The following is a 21,220-nucleotide window of genomic DNA, read 5'->3' on the forward strand; positions in this document are numbered from 1 at the left end:
CAACGCACAGTCAATGTGTGGAACTCCTTGCCAGAGGCTGTTGTGAAAGCCCAGACTATAACAGGGTTCAAAAAAGAACTAGATAAATTCATGGAGGATAGGTCCATCAACAGCTATTAGCCAGGATGGGCAGGGATGATGTCCCTAGCCTCTGTTTGCCAGAAGCTGGGAATGGGTGACAGGGTGGATCACTTGATGATTACCTGTTCTGTTCATTCCCTCTGGGGCACCTGGTATTGGCCCCTGTCCAGGATACTTGGCTAGATGGACCTTTGGTCTGATCCAGTATGGCCGTTCTTATGTAATAAACTGTGATTATGGCTAGTTACTCTCCATTGTTGGAATCAGGAGTAATTGACTGTTTCCTTAAGGGTTGCCTACAGTGAAAAATCATTTTATTCCTGAGACAAAGGGTCTGGGCCCTCTGTCCACAATTTGTAGTTCATGATGACAAACCCTGCTTAGGGGTGTTTATTAATTGTACTTCTACACTTATAGCGGCATGTAGAGACACTGCATGCCCAGCTAGCATGGCTATAAATAGGGCCCTACCAAATTCATGGTCCATTTTGGTCAATTTCGTGGTCATAGGATTTTTAAAATTGTAAAATTCGTGATTTCAGCTATTTAAATCTGAAATTTCAGAGTTGTAATTCATCATATCATAGAATATCAGGGTTGGAAGGGACCTCAGGAGGTCATCTAATCCAACCCCCTGCTCAAAGTAGGACCAATCCCCAGACCCTAATTATAGGGTCCTGACCCAAAAAGGAGTTGTGGGAGGGAGTCACAAGGTTATTGTAGGGGGAGGGTGTGGTATTGCCACCCTTACTTCTATGCTGCTGCTGTCTGGGCGCTGCCTTCAGAGCTGGGCACCTGGCCAACAGCTGTCGCTCTCCGTCAGCCCAGCTCTGAAGGCAGCGCAGAAGGGTACCAATACTCCAACTTCCCTAAAATAACCTTGTGATCCCCCCCCCCCCCCGAAACTCCCTTTTGGGTCAGGACCTCCAATTTAAGAAATGTTGGCCTCCCCCATGAAATCTGTGTAGTATAGGGTAGAAACACACAAAAGACCAGATGTCACAGTCTGTGACCCGTTTTTCCTGGCTGTGAATTGGGTCGGGTCCTAGGTATAAATAGCAGTGTAGATGGTGAGGCACAGCTTAGGTGAATAGAGTGCCCTACACGCCTGAACCCTAGGGTATAAACCCTACATGCCTCTCTCTGCCCAGCAGTGCTGCTCCCGTCTACATTGCTACTTTTAGTAGTGTAGTGTCCTGCTACCGGAGCCATTCCCAATGCAGCAAAAGGCTCTGGCAGCGGGGAAATTAATTAAGCCTTTGAAAGGCCGCCATTAATCATTGTTCTTGGGTTTTCTGCCACCCAAATGGAAATCCTGACGAAAGGTAATTGTAGTTAATAAAACCTTGCCTTGCTGCATACGGACACATGAGGGACACCAAGGGAGAGACATGTCTGAACATACAAGCGGACCCCGTGATAGGGACTTGAAAAGCAAGCCCTAGGGACAGCACAAGGGTGGCTGCTCTCTGGACAGCAACTGTCACTGACAGGCAGACCAGAGTGGTCAGAAAGAGGGGTTGGAAAAGTCATATTTTGGCTGTCTACAGGCAACAAGTAGAGCTATGCAATAGAACTATTGATTTACACTAATGACAGAGTGCCTTGTTAACATTGTAAAATAGTAAGTGAAGTGTTAAATGCACTAAAATATACTTAGTTTCTTAAGTGTAGTTTAATTTCATTTATTTCACAGTACAGCAGCCAAAGGTTCTTTAGTATATTTAAGAATAATAAAATCTTTTATATATATATATATATATATATATATATAATGGAGATATCCCATCTCCTAGAACTGGAAGGGACCTTGAATGGTCATCGAGTCCAGCCCCCTGCCTTCACTCGCAGGACCAAGTACTGATTTTGCCCCAGATCCCAAAGTGGCCCCCTCAAGGATTGAACTCACAACCCTGGGTTTAGCAGGCCAATGCTCAAACCACTGAGCTATCCCTCCCCCATATGAATCTCCTATTGTACTGTCTCTTCTGTTAGAGCTGAGCTATGAAGTATGACAAAACCAGGGGTTTTGTGAGAATCAGCAAGGCTGTGGATTAGCAGTGAGAACCTACAAGGCTGTACTGTAAACAGTATTTTGGTGCATAAACTGATTTTGTCACTAGTTTTCTTCAATACACAACTTTCTTTACAAAAACATTTTATTGTCAAGTTTTTCATTAACTTGCAATTTTGTAACTAAATGTACTGCTTTTCTGTATTCAAACAATTTTAATATAATAAGACAAAATAACACATGGAAGCCATAAGTGTTCTTACTGCAGTATTTGACTTCCTAACTATTTTACATAGAATGATTTTTCAGAGGATGACCACCAGCCAGCCTCAGGTGTTTGCAAGCAACTAATGGACACCACCTCTCACCATTGCAGTTAAAACAGAACTACTTAAACATTAACACACCGTAAATTGAGAAAATTTCATTAAAAAAACCTTCTGCTTCTTCAAGTGCAAGTCTTGTTAAATTCCTCTTTGGAAAGCCTTAACAATTTTTAATAATGATTTTGTCTGCTATGATGAGCAGACATTGAATCAGACACATCACATGATAGGGGGCTGCCGCAACTGGAGTGATTTTAAAAAGTGGCTTGTGGAGTATTTAAAAAAAGCTTGTACGGAAGGTATTTAAATTTAAGTGTTTATCACTCCTTGAGCCACAGTAAAAATTAAAAAGGAAAAGGACAAATAAAGTTATTGCAAAAGTGAGGTATAAAATATGAGTAAAACACCCAATTGTTTTTCTGTGCACCCTATCTCTGAAAGTCACTTTTATACACTGACCAGATGCCGTTTCTGTCAGTAGAAAATCTTTAATATGGAAGTTGATATCAAGAGAAGTATTGGTTATTCAGACACTGAACTAGATGCACTAGCTATATTTTCCTGGAAAGGAATTACTTCTTTTAAATCTTGCAGTAGCTCAATCTGAGTATCCAGTCTTTTCCGGGTTTCCAGAAGCTCCTGAAGTTTTTCCTCTGTTCCTATAATAATAAAAAAAAAAAAAAAAATTCACAGTAAAGAACATAAATATATGCACATTCAAATTATTAAAGCCACAGGTATCACTCTATTGCTAGAGTAAGAATTGTGACTTCACATTAAATCTCCATACCTTTCTCAAATAAAATTCCTTAGGCTAACTACTACTATGCTTGGTCTCTACCACAAGGTGGAATTTTACTTCATTTGAGCAAAATTAGTTTAAGCACTGGAGTTATAGAATTGTGGAGGAGGGTGCGGGGGAATAATTTGTGCATCTGTTCCATCAGAAATTATTCTGTCATATCTGAAATTATAGTAACATATTGAGAGATTTAAATCAAGCCAGGTTTAAAAACGTGTTTTTTTAGGTTATGAATATTTCAAGTTGCTAACACTGTACATGAGAATAATTGTTCTATTTTCAGGATCCATTTGTTAGGGACTCAACTGCTGAGGCCACACATGCCATCTTTAAATATGTTAAATGCTTAAAACAGCTTCCTTTAAAACTTGGATTGTTTTGTAGATCTGAGGTTTTAAAAAACTGACATGTTTGAGGAAAGTCAGTTCAGTAACTTTGAATGTTTGAAGTTAGCAAATATATCTGTACCTCACAATACAACTGATACCTCTATTGTATAAAGTCCACTGCATCATTAAAAATACACTTTTTTTCAAAGGAACATGTACAAGGTGAAGGTACAATTGCAAATTCAACTTTAAAATGTCTGGAATGTAACTTCATTTTTCACTTGACACTGCTGTCATGTTATCTTTTGCATTTACATTTCCTTGACTTTTTAAAAGGGAAGCAAATAAGTCACAGTGCACTCAGATTCATATTGATCTTTAATGGTAATAAATGAGTCAAGACTGGGTAGTCTTTCATGCATTTAAGGAAGCTGCTAAAGAAAGAGTCTCTAAGGGAAGTGCCCTGCATTAATAATGAACAGAAAAGTTCTTAGGAACATGCAAAGTGCCATGGTTAAGTGTTCACAACCTTAAAGTTACTGACCAGATTTTGTTCAGAACTTGAATTGATTTCCCCACCCCCATCAATGAGATCTACAAAAAGATAAACTTGAAGTTCCTAGCTTCAACCAAGTCAATTATGTCACACACAATAATTTCAATTTTAAGAAAGAGGTAGAGTGTTTTCTTATGCTTCCAAACCTCAAAAGTGGGAAAGTCATTTAGCTCAATTGGGGAAAAAATGCTTATGGCTGCTCGTTTTGAATTACTGGGTCTGACCAATTAGTTATGGGTAAAGATACCTGGTTAATTTAAAAGTCCTAAACTTTTTTTTTTAAAAGGCACAAAATTTTTATTTATAGTCAGTGGTAGCCTAATATATATGACACTTGCAGTTTCCATTTACCTCAATGGGATTTATAGATACTCAGCCAGTAGTGTAGCCAGGGTTGCAGCCGAGGAGGAGGGGCGGAGAAAAAAGGCGCCGGTCCTTCAGTGGCATTTCGGCGGCCCTGTGCATGCGCCGAAATGCCGCCGAAAGATGGAGCGGCGCATGCGCAGGGCCGCCCCGCTTCCCTATCCACACTGTTCCACCGGCCGCCGGGAGCCAGCCCGCGGCCCCGTTCCACCAGCCACCTGGAGCGGCGGGAGGCAGGAGTCAGCAGGCCAGCCCATGGCCCCGTTCCGCCGGCCGCCCAGAGCGCCGGGAGCCAGCCTGCGGCCCCGTTCCGCAGGCGCCACTTTTGGGAAATGTGATCAGGGGAAGCGGCCGCTTCCCCTGAACCCTGCTAGCTACGCTACTGTACTCAGCCCTTCTGCAAATCAGACCATCAAATTATTAAAGAGAGACTTGGCTGCTGCCCTAGGTCCGAGCTATGACTGAAAAATACTCCCTTCTGTGCAGTCAGATGTAGCTTGTATATTCTCATGACTTCCATGGCTGTTTCAGAATGCCATAAAGTCAACACTGAAGGACAAGCAGGGGAAAGGGCCAAATTTTCAAAGAGCAGCCTTCATTTGGATGCACATGCTCCAGCTCTAATTTCCAAAGCATCTATCATCTTGTTATCAAAGCACACTGGTATCAGTGCTCAGAAAGTTTGCAAGCAGGCATTTGCAAAGTTGTGCATGCACAAACAGAGACTGAGCAGAGACTCCTTTGAAAAATTTGGCCCAAAATCCACAACAGTGTATTCTCCCTTCTCCTTGATATGCTGTTTTCAAAACTGGTTGTTTCTGTAAACACATTAACAAATACACAACAGAAGGGGAACATATTCCTTCCAATACACTTCAGCTGCCTTCTCAACTATCTTCCTCTTAATTTCCCCCATTTTCATTCCTTTCCTTTCCCTCTGGTTTTTAGACTTCTTTCAAAGCATCTTACTGTTTGCACGACTTCTGAATAAGTACCATTTAAAGTGGGTGGAGCTCCCTGAACTACCTGTTGCAATCACGGAAGGAGAAGAGCCTGTTTAAACTGTAAATCTGAAAGATATGAGTTCTGTCTAAAATGACTGGCTGAGTGGGGGTCTTGGAGATATATAGGAGAAGAAACAATGCATTGGGAAATCCTGTGATATCAGCGCATCATGTAGGAGAGAGGCAGGGTCCGCTGAGTCAAGAAGTCATATGAGGTTCTTAATACTCAAATAGTTAAAACCATAGAAAACCCTCTTGTCCTGATTCAAATAAGACAGACAAACCTGTGCAATATTATGTTTCTAAGGATAGTGATGCCAATGATTTCACCTGGGCGTTCGTACAACATTAAGAAAGCTTTGATTTTAAACTGATACTATACCATAACCATCAGAAGAATAACCTTAATTCTAATAACTACTCCTTTGGGAGGGTTACTTTATATAGTAGCATATATATATTTACATACCTGAATGAACATTTGTAAGTATATTTTCAAACAGGCTACAGTCAAAAAGTGATATTACTGTTTCCTCGTATTCTAGGGGTTGAAAAAAAAGTTGATTTACTGTTACATGTTAACATAGAACTTAAAAATTGCCCAATGGTAACTACCCATCTGTACACTACACCAGTTGTTTCAGTTATGAGGCTTTTAAGCTCAGAAAGCTAGAATGCTGGGAAAAATACTAATCTCCCTTCTCCCATTTTATACCAAGGAAGAAGTGTCAATTTCACAATTTTACTTCACTAATTTCCTATGGAAAATAAAATATAAATGGGATCCTCATTGTGTTTTACATACAGTCTACACCCCTTTAATAGGGATCCATTTAAATGGGAGCTGTTTGTCTGGTAACCAAGTTCATGTAATGTATTTAATAAATTTTAAAATCTAGTTATTGGTCACCTCTGGGACCATGTGCCAGATGATAGAAGTGGCTGGAAGCCAATTTAATTGCTATTTGCAAATCACATGACATGAAAGTGCCCAGTCGAAGACGCTAATAAATTGTTTACATTTCTAAATGCATGAAGTGACTTTGTAGCATCCTTAAATATTGTTTATTAACATAATATCATTAAATTAAGCTTTAGTGCCAGGTTTTCTCTCAGTAAAACACAGATAATGCTTACACACCTCACATGGGTGTTCACAGGATTACTTAATTCATGTTTACAAGGTGCTGTGAGATTCTAAGATGTGAATAAGTACTTTTTTTATTACTTCTGGCAATTTTTGCTATACAAAAACCTCTTCTCTTATTTGGGAGATTTAGTTAATTGGGTTATTTCTCTTTCCTTAACAGTGTTGACTACATTAATATCCTTCATCCCCAAAAGGATAGTCTACTGCTATATTTTGAAAACTGAGAAGGCTAATCCCACAGAGTGAAATTTGAAATTCTCTTTAATGTTGCTTTGTCCATAAGATTATTAAGCTGGGTTGACTGCTTCAAGAACAGTGTTTTGTACAAGTACTGTAGCTATATCAGAACCCCCAATATATTTTAAATTAATGTTAATCTAAATAATCTATTACAAGACTCAATGCATTCTTATGCAGTTTTTTTCATATACTGTATAGATTGCTCATCCCTCTGTGATGAACTAAAACACAACCCCAGTCCAGATAAAATCTTCACAACCCTTCAAACACTCTTTTCTTAAAATGCTTGGTACATCTTGCAGCATCCCTGGGATCTGGCAGACTAAGCTGTGTGTATATGTTGGGGGAAGGGGCTTGTTTAACAAAGTCCCGACTTGAGGCGCTTTCACAGAGAATGACTTGTTAACAGCTCCTTGCCCCCATGCCACTAACACCCTACTGAAGTAGTATAGCAAAGGAAGCCAGAGATGGTCTCTTAGGTAACCAACACCCAAACCATTTAGGGCTCTAAAAAGGTGAAAATGACCCCGAGTTAAAGGTACCAAGAATTAAATGGCTCAGCTCAGAATCTGTCCGAAGCAGAGTTCCTATTTGTTCACAGTACCTGTTTCTGAAGTGGTGTCATCCATCAGTTTTTCCTTTGCAAGGTGAAGTGTGTCTAGCATTTCTTTAAATATGCCATCCAGAAGTCCAGCCTGCTTGCACTTCCTAAGAAAGTCTATTCTTGCTGTTAAAATATAGAACACACACTTCTACTGAAATTGTGTCTCAGCACAGATACTGTAGTTCATTGTATCTCAAAGTCCTTTACACTAATTGTAGCAGCTCCTATTCGCGCTCTCCTAAATGTGACTGAACGTGGCTAAACTAATGGTTCTAATTCTACCTCCTCAACCCTTTCAGATGAGGCACTGAAAGGGTCAGAAGCCAATAGGCACAGTGCCAGTAATAAACCCCTCTCAATTCCAGGCAGGCAAAGTGCGTCACCACAATCCTTCATTAGATTCATATTCCTTCATGAATCTCTCAGTCTGGTAAATCAGATAGCTTTCACTACCTCCTCTCTTAATGCTGGTGCATGGTTTGATCAGGAAGGGGGAGAAATCGTTCTAATAAGGAACAATTTGAACAGGATTTGGCTGAAGAACAGTATCCGTTCCTGAACATGGATCTCCCAAATGACACAGCAATTCACTTGCCTTATTGCAGGTCCACTTTATATGGCAACTTTGCGGCTGTTGGAAAACTAGGAAAATATATGTACCCATGTTTTTCTCCCAGTCTGTCTCAGGACAGTCATCAATTATGCTAAAATAAATGGGGTGTTTGAAAGGAGGGACATGTGTACACTTTGTATTAAAGTGTGAACCTCCTTTGTGTTGAAAAAAGATAAACTGTCTCTTTATTTGAAGGGTTTGAGTAAAGACCTCAGGAGAAGGTATAACAAATCCCATTATTAAAGCATGGGTCCTCGATTAAAAGGGCTGCTGAGCACACCTGGGCAACTTTGGGGAACACGCCAAAACCAAAAAATTACTCTTCACTCTGGGTTTGTTTCTTTCGCAGGACATTTTCATGAAAACAGGCTGTTTTTACAGGATTATTTGTTCCTGCAGTTTTCCCCCCCACTTCAAATCAGGATCTTAGGTTTTGACATCAGTTAGTTATTGTGAAGAGGATTATGAGGATGTAGCTCTAAGAATTAGGACTGCAGGTGAAGAATAAATTACAGGAGCAAGTGTCAGAGTTAAAAAACTAATTTATATATAATTTTGTTATTGATGGGACATTGCGAGAAAGAAAGTACAGCTCTGCTTATACCAGATATCCTATAATATATAAATAAAATGTTCCAGCATTTTCTATGAGGGTCTTCTGCTCGTTGAAGTACAGTTATAGCAGTAATACAGAGTGGTATAATTTTTTAAAAAAATACATGGTAATGTATTTCAAGCACACTGAATTTAGCCACCCATACACTGTAGGTAAATGCCACTTTTGCCTCTTTAATACAAACTCTCTCATTATTTGGAAGAGTAATCCCAATGGGTAATTACAACAATGCTTTTTGTGCAGTATAAAACATTGGAAAGGAACGCTAACTACTAAGCAGGCTGCTCGACAACTTGCTTTACTACAGAAAGATGCAATTACAACAGATAAATCAAATAAAACACACACGTTACAATGCATTTTATAATACAGTGTACATCCACTATTCAAAGACTGTGCTTCCCTTTGAGGTAACTGCATGGTGGCCTAAAACATTTTGAGGGGCAGGTTATCAACCAGCAGTAACTAGAAACATCTTTGAATAGTTTTTGTACTGAAATGGGCTTGACATCCTCTCACCTGTACTCTTAACTGGCTACTGGCCTCGTCTCCACATCTTCCTAGCCACAACTAAGGGGATGTTCATAAATTAGGTAACACATTTTTTTGGTGACTTTCAAGACCCACCTACCCCTTTGTAACACTCTAACAAATGCAGAATTAAGCATGTGTTCTATAACTTATGAATATTCCCTACAATGGTTACCTCAACTTCTGGCCCCACTAACCCATGTCACACCAGCCTTCTCAATAACTCTACTGCCTGTTCCTCCTTCCCCTTTAAAGGAGGCTAATGTTAATTTTCCAGCTAAGAGTAAATTTCCTTTCTAAATGTAATCTCATTTCATATCTGGAGGGAGGGGCGGGGGCAGAAGCTTAGCCATCCATGTTTGCTGTGGGCCTACGGATGAGGAGTTCTGAGACCAGCAGCCACTCAGGGTAAAGGGATTATATAACCACTGGGGAATAATTGACTCTTATTGGATAATAATGGCCCTCAGCCAAAGCAGTGGGATTTGCTTCCTGCACAATTATTTTGAAATCACACAGCTGTTCTGCAAATCAGAACCCCACTCTCTTGCCAGCGCGCAGAGAATTGGCCGACTGAGAAAAAAAGGAAAAGTAAAGCTGTGATTCAGCTGCTAGGAAGTGACCTGACCTCACACTGGCCATTTCAGTACAATTTATTATAGCATCAAATCGTGGTGGTAATATTAATTATTTGTCAAACCTTTGTGTTTGTTATGTTTTTTCCTTAAAAGTCGTAAACTATTTTCTGCTGCTGTCTCTTCTGTGCTCTGTTGAAAACAAAACAAAACACTGTACGTTTATACCAGTAGGGACGTTTACTGCTTAGAGGAAAGAAAACAACTATTTCCACATTTACTAAGGCTATGTCTACACAACCGACCTTACAGCGGCACAGCTGTATCGCTGCAGCTGCGCTGCTGTAAGGTCTTCTCTGTAGCCGCGCTACGCCGGCAGGAGAGAGCGCTCCCAAAACCACCCCCCAACAAGCAGCGGTAGCTATGCTGGCAGGAGCGTGTCTCCCGCCAACATAGCGCTGTCCACACCGGCACTTTTATTGGTGAAAGTTATGTTGGTCAGGGTGTTTTTTTTCCACACCCCTGGCCGACGAAAGGTTTGCCAACAACAGTGCTAGTGTACACAAAGCCTGAGAGAGAAAAACGGCCAGTATTAAAATAGTTATACCCAGTTTTTCAAAAAGTCATTCATTCTGTTTGTTTACAGTCAATTAAAAAGTAAACAACTAAAGAAAGGCAACAAAAATAGTCTGACTAAAAAAACCCCCCTCTAAACTGAACACCACCCTTTTCTATTGTTAGTGTTCTGTTCTCTCTGAATAACCAAAATAAACCCATACCGATATGATCTGTATGTGAATTTATAAGGCGCTGTGCTGGTATAATAGACGTGCCATTCTAACATTTAATCCACACATCCATAGAAGTGGATAAGTTGTTAGAAAGGCATGAAGCTGTTGGAAAAATTTTTTACACTTTGGACTATTCCAGATCATGGAGGTGTTTCTGGTTAGTCCTGTGACAAGTGATTTACGTTGAATTAACTAAATGCATATGGAGCCCTTCTACGTCTTATCTCCTGTGTCGGTATTCATTTCGGAAGTACTCTAACGTGGGAGAACTGCGGAAGCAGCGCTGCATGCATATTGGGCCAAATTCATCCCTGGAGTAATTCCACTGTTTTGTAGCCCAGCGTCGCCTACATTTCTGAACGTCCGGGCTGCTGCCCTCCTCTGTGCAGCTCATGGAGGGGGATCAAAGTCTTGGTGCAGCGTGCATTGGCCACACCCCCTCTGTTCCTGCTTGCTGCCACATTCTCTTAGGGTGACCAGACAGCAAGTGTGAAAAATTGGGACGGGGGGAAGGGGGTAATAGGAGCCTATATAAGAAATATATATATAAAATCGGGACATCTGGTCACTCTACATTCTCTGCCTCCATGGCAGTGTGTGGATGGTGGTTCTGTTCCTCCCGCCTATTTTCTTCTTTTCAGGGTTCTGTTTGGCTATTTTTAGGGCAGTGGTGAGCAGTGTTCTCCCTCTCTAGCCTTTCCCTCCTCCCTGGGCCTGTTCTCAGTTGGGTGACATAACCCATCCTGAGCCTCCGCTGTGGTGCCTCCCTGCTGGCTCCTCTGCTCCTCTCAGGCATGGTAGAGCAGCCTAAAAAGCACCAAATCAAATCTAAATGGTGCTCCACCTGTGAGACAGCCTTCCTGGGCTTGGCCGATGGTAAGTTGTACCCAGCCTTCTGTTCCTAACTCGGTCAGGTCCCAGGGTTATGAGTCAGACAGGTATGCAGGGTACCGCACGCACCAGAGCAGCTGCAACTCCGATGTGGGGAAAACGGACCAGGAGTCTCTGGGCAGAGCAGCAAGAGGCTCTGAAGATGAGGAGGACCCTAGCCAGCCAATTTGGGGGTAAGTCCCAAAGGGCCCCTTTGTGGGGCCACAAATTCCCCCCCCCCTTCTCCAAATCTTAAAGTGGGTCCTGAGTGCCCAGGGAAAAGAAGCAGGGCTCATAAACAGCCATCCTCTTTCCTAATTCAACTAGTAGGACTCTGGCATTGTATCCCCTCCTCCCCTCCCTAGGGGAATCGGACCAATTGGGGGAGGACTCAAAGAGAGCTCTCTTGAGAGGGCTTCAGTCCCTTAGGAAGGCTAGCCACAAAAGGACCAGCAAAGCCTCAACAGAGCTCATACGCTCTCAAAGTGTGCAAAAAAAGTTAAGAAATCAAAGAAAGGAAAAGAGAGGAAGAAAAAGCACAAAAGATCCAGGAGCTACAAATCCTGACTCATCTTCCTCCTTCGCTGAGGATGGTGAATTGTTGGACTCTGACACCAAATGGGACCAGGGAAACCAAAGATCTCTCCCCCCCCCCCCCCAAAATTTGAGGCCATATGCAGCAAGGTTGTCTCCACTATTCAGATTCAACCCGAACAGACTCCCACAAGTAAGCCTCAGAATAAATTTCTCCCCTCAAAATCGTCCCTGGAGCTGCAATTCCCCTACACTCCTCCTTTGAGGAAGTGATCAGGGATGAATGGGATAAACCCAATGAGGGCATTCACATTAACAAAAATGACCTCAGGTTCTATAAGATTCAGGAACCAAAGGACCCTATTCAGAAATACCAAAGGTTGACACCTCTGTAGCATCCCAAGTAAAATATATGGTCACCCCCTCAGAAGGGGAGTCCGATCGTAAGAACCCCACGGATAGAAAGATGGAGGCCACTCTCAAAAAAGACTTTGAGGCCTCAGCCCCCTCAAGGCTTCCCTACCAGCCACCAGCTTTGCAAGGACATCTCTCTCCTGGCTGGAAGATCTCAGGACCCGTAAGGGTAGAGATCACCCTGACTTTGGCTCTATTTTAAAGAGTTTTCCCAGCAACAGCATTTGTAGGTGACGCCTCAATGGATGCAATGAGATTCTCAGCCAGAGCCATGTTCAGTAACCAGGTGCCACCTATGGCTCTGACCTGGAAGGCTGATACCCACTCAAAGCAGGTTTCTATGACCTGCCAAGTTTACAGACTTCCTTCTTTTTTGGGAAAAGCTAGATGAAGTAGTGTCAGACAGCGTGGCAAAATCCAAACAGTCTCTCCCGATGCCACGTAATGGCTTCAGGAGAGAGTATAGACTGGCCCTCAGACAGAGATGCTCCTTTTAGCCTTCATCCTCACAGAAATACTAACAAAGGGAAAGCAGGTTCTCCAAAGGAAAGCCACAGAACCGAGGTTTGAGGTGAAAGTTCAGAGGGAATCCCACCCCTCCCAAAGCTTCTTTATGGTAAAGACTACATAGGCCTCTGCCCAGAGCTGAAACTAGGGGGTAGAATTTCCCATTTCCTGGAGGAATGGGTTGTATCAATCACAGACAAGTGAGTTAGGGATACTCCCTCGAGCTATGGGCTCTACCTCATCTGTTCCCCATCCAGTCCCCCATCTCCAACAACCCTGGAAAGCACAGTCTGATCCAGAATGAGATATCTCATCTTTTAGATATAGGCATGATAGAGAGCATCTCCTCAGAAGAAAGATTCTCAGGGTTCTATTATTCCATCTTCTTCATTGTTCGACAGCGCACAGGGGCAATCCAAGCCATTCTCAACCTCAAAAGGCAACAAGTGGATGAAGAAAATGAAGTTTTGGACGGAGACCCTGGCCTCTACTTTGTCATCCCTGTTCCAGAGGGATCTTCTGACTTCAATGGATCTGGTGGATGCATACCTCCATATTCCTATCAGACTGTGTCACCACAGATTTCTAAGGTTTGCTTATGGCAGGTAGCATTATCAATACTGGCCGTTCCCGTTCGGCCTGTCCTTGACTCCCAGGGTCCTTACAAAGATGGTGGTGGTAATCATACCCAGACTCAGGTCACAGAGTGTCTACATGTATCCTCTCCTGGACCACATCTTGAGCAAAGCTCCATCCCTGGCAACAGAGCACGGGGCCACGTCCCTGATGCTGAATCCCCTGCAAGCATACCGCTTTGTTATCAATGTCAAGAAAAGCTCCTTGACTCTGTCCACAAAAATAAGTCACCTGGGCATGTACATAGAGAGTTTAACAACAAAGATCTACCCATCACTAGAGACAGTGCTTTCCACATTGTTCTGGAGCTGCAAGAGGCCCACCAGAGCACTGGGCCTTCAACTGTGAGGCCTCCTAGTGTCATGCACAGAGGTCACTCCATGGGAACAATCACACATCAGGCGCCATCACAGCTTCATCTTAAAGGTGTGTGACCGCTTCCCATAACACTGGAAGGATCAAGTAAAGATCCCGACGCTGGTGCTCAGCTCCTGAAAATCGTTGTCAGCCCAGGGCAATGTCCACAAAGGTATGCCCATACGCTTTCCAGATCCTCTGGTTCTCACAACTGACACCAGCCTGGAGTGCTGGGAAGCACACATGGGAACCCAAACAGCTCAAGGCATCTGGAGCCTGGAGGAAAGAGCTCACAGAATAAACCTGGTGGATCTAAGAGTAGTAGTAGACTACACAAGAAGATCAGACTCCCTATTCATATCTTCCCACCTGAAATGCTAAGGACTCAGAGCTTCCAAGTCCTCCATTGCTAGATGGATTATGCTATGCATTGTGGAGGCTAAAAAGACATCAGAGATTCCAGTCTTGGAAGGGGTCAGGGCACACTTCACAAGATCTCTGCGTGGGCAGAAAGAGAAAATACATCCACATTGGCTATTTGCAAGGCAGCCACCTGGTCAATAGCTACTACCTTTATCAAGCACTATCAGCTTGCCATCCTGTCATCTGCAGAGGCTTCCTTTGGCAGGAAGGTTCTGCAGGCAGTGGCCCAGAAATTTTTCCCTTTCAGCAAAGCTGATGAACGAGGAAGGATACCTTTTTTCCTTTCTTCTTTCTGACCTTTTCTAGAACCCTCCTGACATCTGTTCACTGTCTCCTGCTTCTCAGACATCCAGAATTGTGGGCTGCAGAATGGAAAATGTCTTATTGATACTTCCATTTCTGCGAGCAGTGTCTTTCACAACTCTTATGAGCCAAACGATCAGATGCTGAGTGGGACAGCTTTGGAATAACTCATTTGCCAGCAAGTATGAGCAGAGGGAGTGTGGCCAAAGCAAATGGTTCCAAAACTTTGATCTGTCTCTGTTAGCTACAGACGAAGGGAGCAGCCCAGGTGTTCAGAATTGTGGGAGACTCGCTAGCAGAAAGGAAATTATGGGTAAGAAATTTTCCAATTTAAGTGGATTTACAGACCGAGATTAATTTGTCCCAATAGGCTTATCTACCAATCAAAGTAGTACTTTGAAAGCTGTGGATTCTCCATACACCCTCTTTTGGTCTGCCTTTAACCTCAAGATCTTGGAGTTGTAGCAACTATTCGTCTGCTGAGGAAAGCTTGATATGGCTTCCCTGGAAACAGTTAGTAACTCTCCTCCTGTCTGCTAGAGGGGATGTCACCATGCACAGAGCATCCTGCTCTCTAGAAGTCAGCGTGCTGCTCTTCAGCTGAGAACCAGAAGACTGAGCTATGATTTTGTCCTGAACGCTGATCTCGGTGTGGCAGTGCACTGCATCCAATGAGACTCCTGTGCCAGCACCACATTTTTCATGTTTCGAATGTATCAAGACATGAGTCTGCACGGCCTGTCATTTTAAATATCTTCATAATCATGGGTGCAACTCAGGATGCTGGATGCTCCATTTAGCTTTTTATACCCATAGACCATATATATGTATATTTGACGTGCACTCGGGTGGAATCTTGGCCCCACTGAAGTCAATGGGAGTTTTGATGTGGACTTTAATGGAGCCAGGATATCACCTTGAGAGTCTAAATAAACTGGAGTTAGAAGTCTGCTTTACAAGAGGTACAAAAAATGCAGGCATGTTTTGGCCTATGGCCTTCATGAGAGTCCAGACGCAGTCTTAATGTCCAAAGTTGAGAGAACCTTCATGTTAAGAATTAAAATCTGCACATATAGTTGTAGTTTCTCACATGAAGCAGTGCTAGTTGAAATCAATGTGACTTATTAAAAATAAAGAGATGCAACTGCGCCCGATACTGGCCTGGTGGTAATGCGCTATTTGGCCATGCAAGACCTCTGTGTTTAAGGAAAAATCACTTTTCCCCTATGCCTCAGAATCCTAGAGCTCTGGTATGGCCGACTGTCATATCAGCCAATGATGTCATGGCATCTTGTGTGTTCTCTTGTATCCTGGTACTTTACAGAAGAAATACAACTCAGGAGAAAAAAAACTTTCTGTATAAGCCAAGATCACAGTCATGGGGCCAAAATCACCCTTGGTTTAAGTGGCCACAATTCCAGTGCAGTTGCACCAGATGACACCGGGGTGGTGGAATTAGCTCCACCCAAAGTAACTGTGAATGTGAAACGTATTGCTTCAAGGGAATTATAAGACTGAAGTAAGGAATGAGAAACCACTGTTTAGGAAATGCGGCTGCTCCTGTGCGCAAGGCCAGGGCCAGCTCCCGCATTTCTGCCGCCCCAAGCAAAAAAAAAAAAGCCGCGATCGCAATCGGTGGCAGCAATTGGGAAAGAAAAAAAAAAAAGCCGCGATTGGCGGCGGCAGTTCTGCGGCAGGTCCTTCGCTCCTAGAGGAAGTGAGGGACCTGCCACCCCCGAATTGCCGCACATGCCGCCCCTCTCCCTTGGCCGCCCCAAGCACCTGCTTGTTAAGCTGGTGCCTGGAGCCGGCCCTGCGCAAGGCACAAGTCGTTGCCTGACTTCCCATTTTTCGAATATGCTAACACAATCTCTTGCAGAAGTCTAGCTAAACTTGTAACAACACAAAGTAGATTCCTCCATGTCTTTAGCTACAGTGGTGGTTTAGGTTTTAAATAAAACTGATTGGATTCAAATTACCCTTTTTTCCATGAAGGTTGAAGATTTCATTCCATGCCTGTTCCTCTTATTGTCTGCATCTAGAAATCAAGAGACAATTCTGTAAGAATGTAACATTCTTAGACAAAAGATAGATCATTTCACACTTAATTTTGACATCTCTGTTTCTGAGGACTATAAAGACAGACACTCTGGATAATAGTCACAGTATATTTTAGCTTCCCTGACTTTCTGACATTTCAGCTGGATGTACATTATTTCCATGAAATCTAAAATACTGCCTAATCACTAGAGCTGCCTAAAAAGACATGTAAATCTTTGTACATTTCCTCTAGGATTTCCTTCCTCCTAATTTGATTATAAAGCAAACTTCAGACTTTTAACTCTGCACTGCAGAGTAAATTACCCCTCCCAAGCTAGGGCTAACAGAAGGAAGTAAAAGATTTATTTAAAAAAAAGAAAAAATTCAAATAAGAGTTGTTATAAATAGTTCAGAAAGCAGTTTTAATCTACAAATGAACCCATGTTTATTTTAATACAACTCATGACTAGAACTATTTTGTGCATGTAAATTTACTCTGAGAAATTTAGCATATATCACCTCATATACAGTGGTCTTTCAAACTTTAACCAAGCAACTTCCTGAAAAACTCGGAAAAAAATCCTATACAGAAACCATTTTACTTGTGTGGCAGATTTTTGTTTGTTTGTAAAGTGTTTAATAACGTTTACATGAAAACAAGATCTTTGGTCTTGAAAGTTCACCTGCTCCCACTTCGTATTTGCTGCCAAAATGTGTCAGACTTTCTTAGATATCATGCTAGCTCCCATGGAAGTGATTCCACCATGGAAAACAGAGAATAATGACTTCTGGCAAGGAATAAGCAGCAAGAGCAGGTGAAGTATTGAGAAACAAAGATCCTGTTTTCATGTAAATGGCCCTAGTAACTAAAAACAAACAAACCAAACCAACCCACCAACTGGAAAGAGAAATGAAAAAGAGGCTATACAGTCCCTCTTTATTTTTAGAATCAACTGCCTCCTGTGTGGTCAAATCTGTGAAGGTATTACTAGTATACACCATTCTTTAGGGAGGAACTAATTGGTCCATTCTTGATACAGTGGGGCCAAATCTTCAAACTTGAGAGCCTAAAGTTAGGTATATAATTAAATGACCCAATTTTCATTGGTGCTGAGCACCCACAGCTTCCATTGACTCAAAAGGAGTTGTGGGCACTCAGAACTGTTTAAAAATAATTGTATCATTTATTTGGGCACTTAACTTTAGTCATCCAAGTTTGAAAATGTTCACTCATGCACATAAAGTACTGTTCACTAAGAGTGCTCCACTGTCTAAGAGTGCCTCATTGACCTGTAGCCATACCATCTTGTGGTATGATCCCATCAGATCTCACAAATTAAGCAAGATTAGTACTTGGTGAATATTCATTTGGGTTTAGTACACAATATAAAAGCACCTGTGGCATCAATTAAAAACACAATTTCATAAAACAAAATGTACACAAATCAGCAGAGCCACCCCCAACAAAAAAACAAAAGCACTTCCCCTTTTCCAGAAACATGACTCTCACTGCATCCTCCAAATGAAAATAGATAGAATTTTCAGCATTCTTTGCAGGTCAATTGCTCCAAACTATCTAAGACCAAGGTGAAGGAAGAAATATGTTTCAAAGACTCCCTCATGGACAACACTCCGCCTCCCTCCCCTTTTAAATTGAAGGCCTCCAGCTTAAGCACCTCTGCTGATATCAGTTACAGCAGTGTTGCATTGGGAAAGAGGCTGATCTCAGGCAAACAAATGGTACTATTGCACTTTTTTGACCTGAGCGGCTAGTAAAATTTTGGGGCCCTGAGGATGTTCCCATTGGAAGTAGGAATTGATGGAGTTTAGTATGGTCTTCGATGCAATCTTGTTTACTTGCAAGGAATGTACAAAATCCTTCTCTAAATGCAGGAGAAACCAAGAAAAAAAAGGAGCAGTTTCTTAGGGTTGGTCACACTCTATGAAGTTAACTTGACCTAAGTCATCTTGCATCAACCTATTTGTGCATGTGTCTATGCTCAAATTTGTGTCCTACCAACATAAGTGCCCCCTTACGGGGATGCAGTAACACCATCTCCCCAAACAACATTGAGTCATGGTTGACCTACTGTGGTCAATGCAATGCAAGTGTAAACACCATGTAACCTATGTCCACCCTTAACAGCCCTCCAGCAGCTGTCCCACAATGCCTGACACTGACCACTCTGGTCACAGTTGTGAACTCCAGTCTCCAGGGGTCACAGAGACCAGAAGTCACTACCCCCTTTAAGACTCTACATATTTTTTAAATTACTTTTCTTTATTGCCCAGCATGGTGAGCACACCTTGCATCTCTCCTTTGTTGTGTGCAGCTGCTCAACTGACCGTGCCGGATACATGCCCCAGATGTGCTCCTGCCTGGAGTAGACAGGAGGCATTGGCTCTGTTGGGCCCGTGGGAAGAAGAGGCTATGGAGCAATCGTACAAACATGGACCTCTACGAGCAGATTGCACGGGGGATGCTGGTGAAAGGGTACAACAGGGCTCAGCAGCGGTGCTGTGTGAAAGTGAAGGATCTGTGGCAGGCGTACCGGAAGGCCAGGGAGGCCAACATAAATCTGGTGCTGAGCTGCAGAGCTGCTGCTTTTTTAACGAGTTGCATGCCATATTTGGCAGAGACACCCCTACCACCACCACACACACAGAGCACTTTGGATACCTCCAAGGAGCCCCAGACACAGACCCCTGCTGTGTTCCCCCAGCAAGGAGAATGGGGGACATGCAACCTGGGGGTTCAGCTATGCCACAAGAGAGGATCTTTCCGAGACTCCACTGCAGTCTAGTCAATCCCAGCAGCTGAGCATGGGTGAGCCCGATGTCGGGGAAGGAACCTCAGGTAAGTGTGTGAACGCATGTCCCATTACAATGTTTAAATGAGCAGATGCTACCCAACCCCAGTGTAGCAGGACACAGGTGTTGACTTTTCAGTAATTTGCTCACACTAGAAGAGGTAGCGGTACAACAAACAGAGGTAGAGTTGTTATCTGCTTTTCATTCCCCTGTAGACTTAGTTGGGGAGGAGGGGAGAGGGGCACATACAGAGCAGTTTGTGTGTGTACACAGGGATGTCCCTTGAATCCTGCTGAGAGGTCGCAATGAAACTTTCATGGAAGAACTCTGCAATCCTCTCCCAAAGGCTTCTGGGGATGGCTGCCTTATTTCTTCCTCTTCCCCACGCCACTCCACAATGACTTTGGCAGGCACCATTGCAGTAAACAGGCTAGCAGTGTATGGGCCTGGATAGCTTAGGGACACCAGCAGCAGCTGTGCTCTCTGTGTCTTTGTTGCCCTCAGGAGCAAGATATCAGCTAGAATCACCACCGCCTATGGAAAGTAGCACCAGTGCTCAGTGCCATTACCCTGCATCATACTCATAGAAATATGGGCTGAAATTTTATTGTTTCATGCAACAGAACGATTCCTTCCTCGTTGCCAGTCCTTCCCTCACTGGGCCACACAGCACCATCGCTCAGGCTGGAGGGGCGGTGCTGTGCAGAGGCGCATTAAGGCTGAAGTGTCAATAAGCATGTCTTGTTTAAAACTTTAGTGGAGCAAGGGGAAAGAGTTCTGAAACTTAACTTTCACTTCCCATTGTGGCTCTAAATACAATGATACCTCTGGGTGTTCCATCTGTAACTGCTGCTGCTATGGCCAAGAGGGGTCCCCCTCCACCCACACAGAATGCCTGACCATAATAAGGAGAAAGAAGAGGACACAGGCGGATCTATTCTAGTGAGGTCCTGCAAGCCAGTGCTGCACTGGGACTGAAGGGTGAATGTTGCAGACAGTATGGCGAGAGGCCCTGGAGTGGAAGAAGATGCATCTCTGACAACAAACACGAATGCTGCACACTCTTACTGACCTACAGATCCAACAGTCACAGTCTCTCCCACTTTATAGTCAGTGGAGAACTCTATTCTAGCACCTGCTCCACACCTCTCAACATTCCACATGGCATCAAGGGCTTCATCCCTAAGCCTACCTCTACACGCTGGGGGACAATAAGGGGAACCACAGCTTCACATACGCTCACCGATGAGAGCTATGATTGCTGTATATGTAGCCAAAATGAATGAAAATGGCCATGAACGTTCTTTCCCCTATTATGTTCATTTATTTCAGACATAATAATAATATATGGAGATATACCTATCTCATAGAACTGGAAGGGACCTTGAAAGGTCATCAAGTCCAGTCCCCTGCCTTCACTAGCAGGACCACGTACTGTCCCTGATAGGCGCACACACACACCCCTAAATGGCCCCCTCAAGGACTGAACTCACAACCCTGGGTTTAGCAGGCCAATGCTCAAACCACTAAGCTATCTCTCCCTCCCTCGCCCCCATTTTTATTCTGTTTTTTAATTGCACATTGGTTTTTTGCACCACTTTTGGTATGCAAGAAAGATCTATTTTTTGGTAAATAATTCATCTTTATTACTTAACAACACATGCTGCAGAATGCCTATTGCTTCTCAAAGCACCCACTACTAGTTCTTGTACAGAGTGACAGAACTCAGG

General features: G+C 43.1%; 1 protein-coding gene across 1 annotated transcript in view; it reads right to left on the reverse strand.

Moving 5' to 3' along the window:
• Nucleotides 1-2,070: 2,070 nt before the first annotated feature.
• Nucleotides 2,071-21,220, reverse strand: part of LOC112114689 (histone-lysine N-methyltransferase SETDB2-like) — a 100,607-nt gene continuing 81,457 nt past the window's right edge. Inside the window, exons 21-25 of the mRNA XM_029910707.1 lie at nt 16,619-16,677; nt 9,930-9,996; nt 7,470-7,592; nt 5,945-6,016; nt 2,071-3,080 (exon numbers count right to left, since the gene is read on the reverse strand). Coding sequence (XP_029766567.1) covers nt 2,944-3,080; nt 5,945-6,016; nt 7,470-7,592; nt 9,930-9,996; nt 16,619-16,677 — 458 coding nt within the window. The 3' untranslated portion in view covers nt 2,071-2,943. The remainder of the gene's footprint in view (nt 3,081-5,944; nt 6,017-7,469; nt 7,593-9,929; nt 9,997-16,618; nt 16,678-21,220) is intronic.

The sequence above is a fragment of the Terrapene carolina genome, unplaced genomic scaffold (assembly GCF_002925995.2).
Source record: "Terrapene carolina triunguis isolate 2854851 unplaced genomic scaffold, T_m_triunguis-2.0 Scaffold16, whole genome shotgun sequence".
NCBI lineage: Eukaryota > Metazoa > Chordata > Testudines > Emydidae > Terrapene > Terrapene triunguis.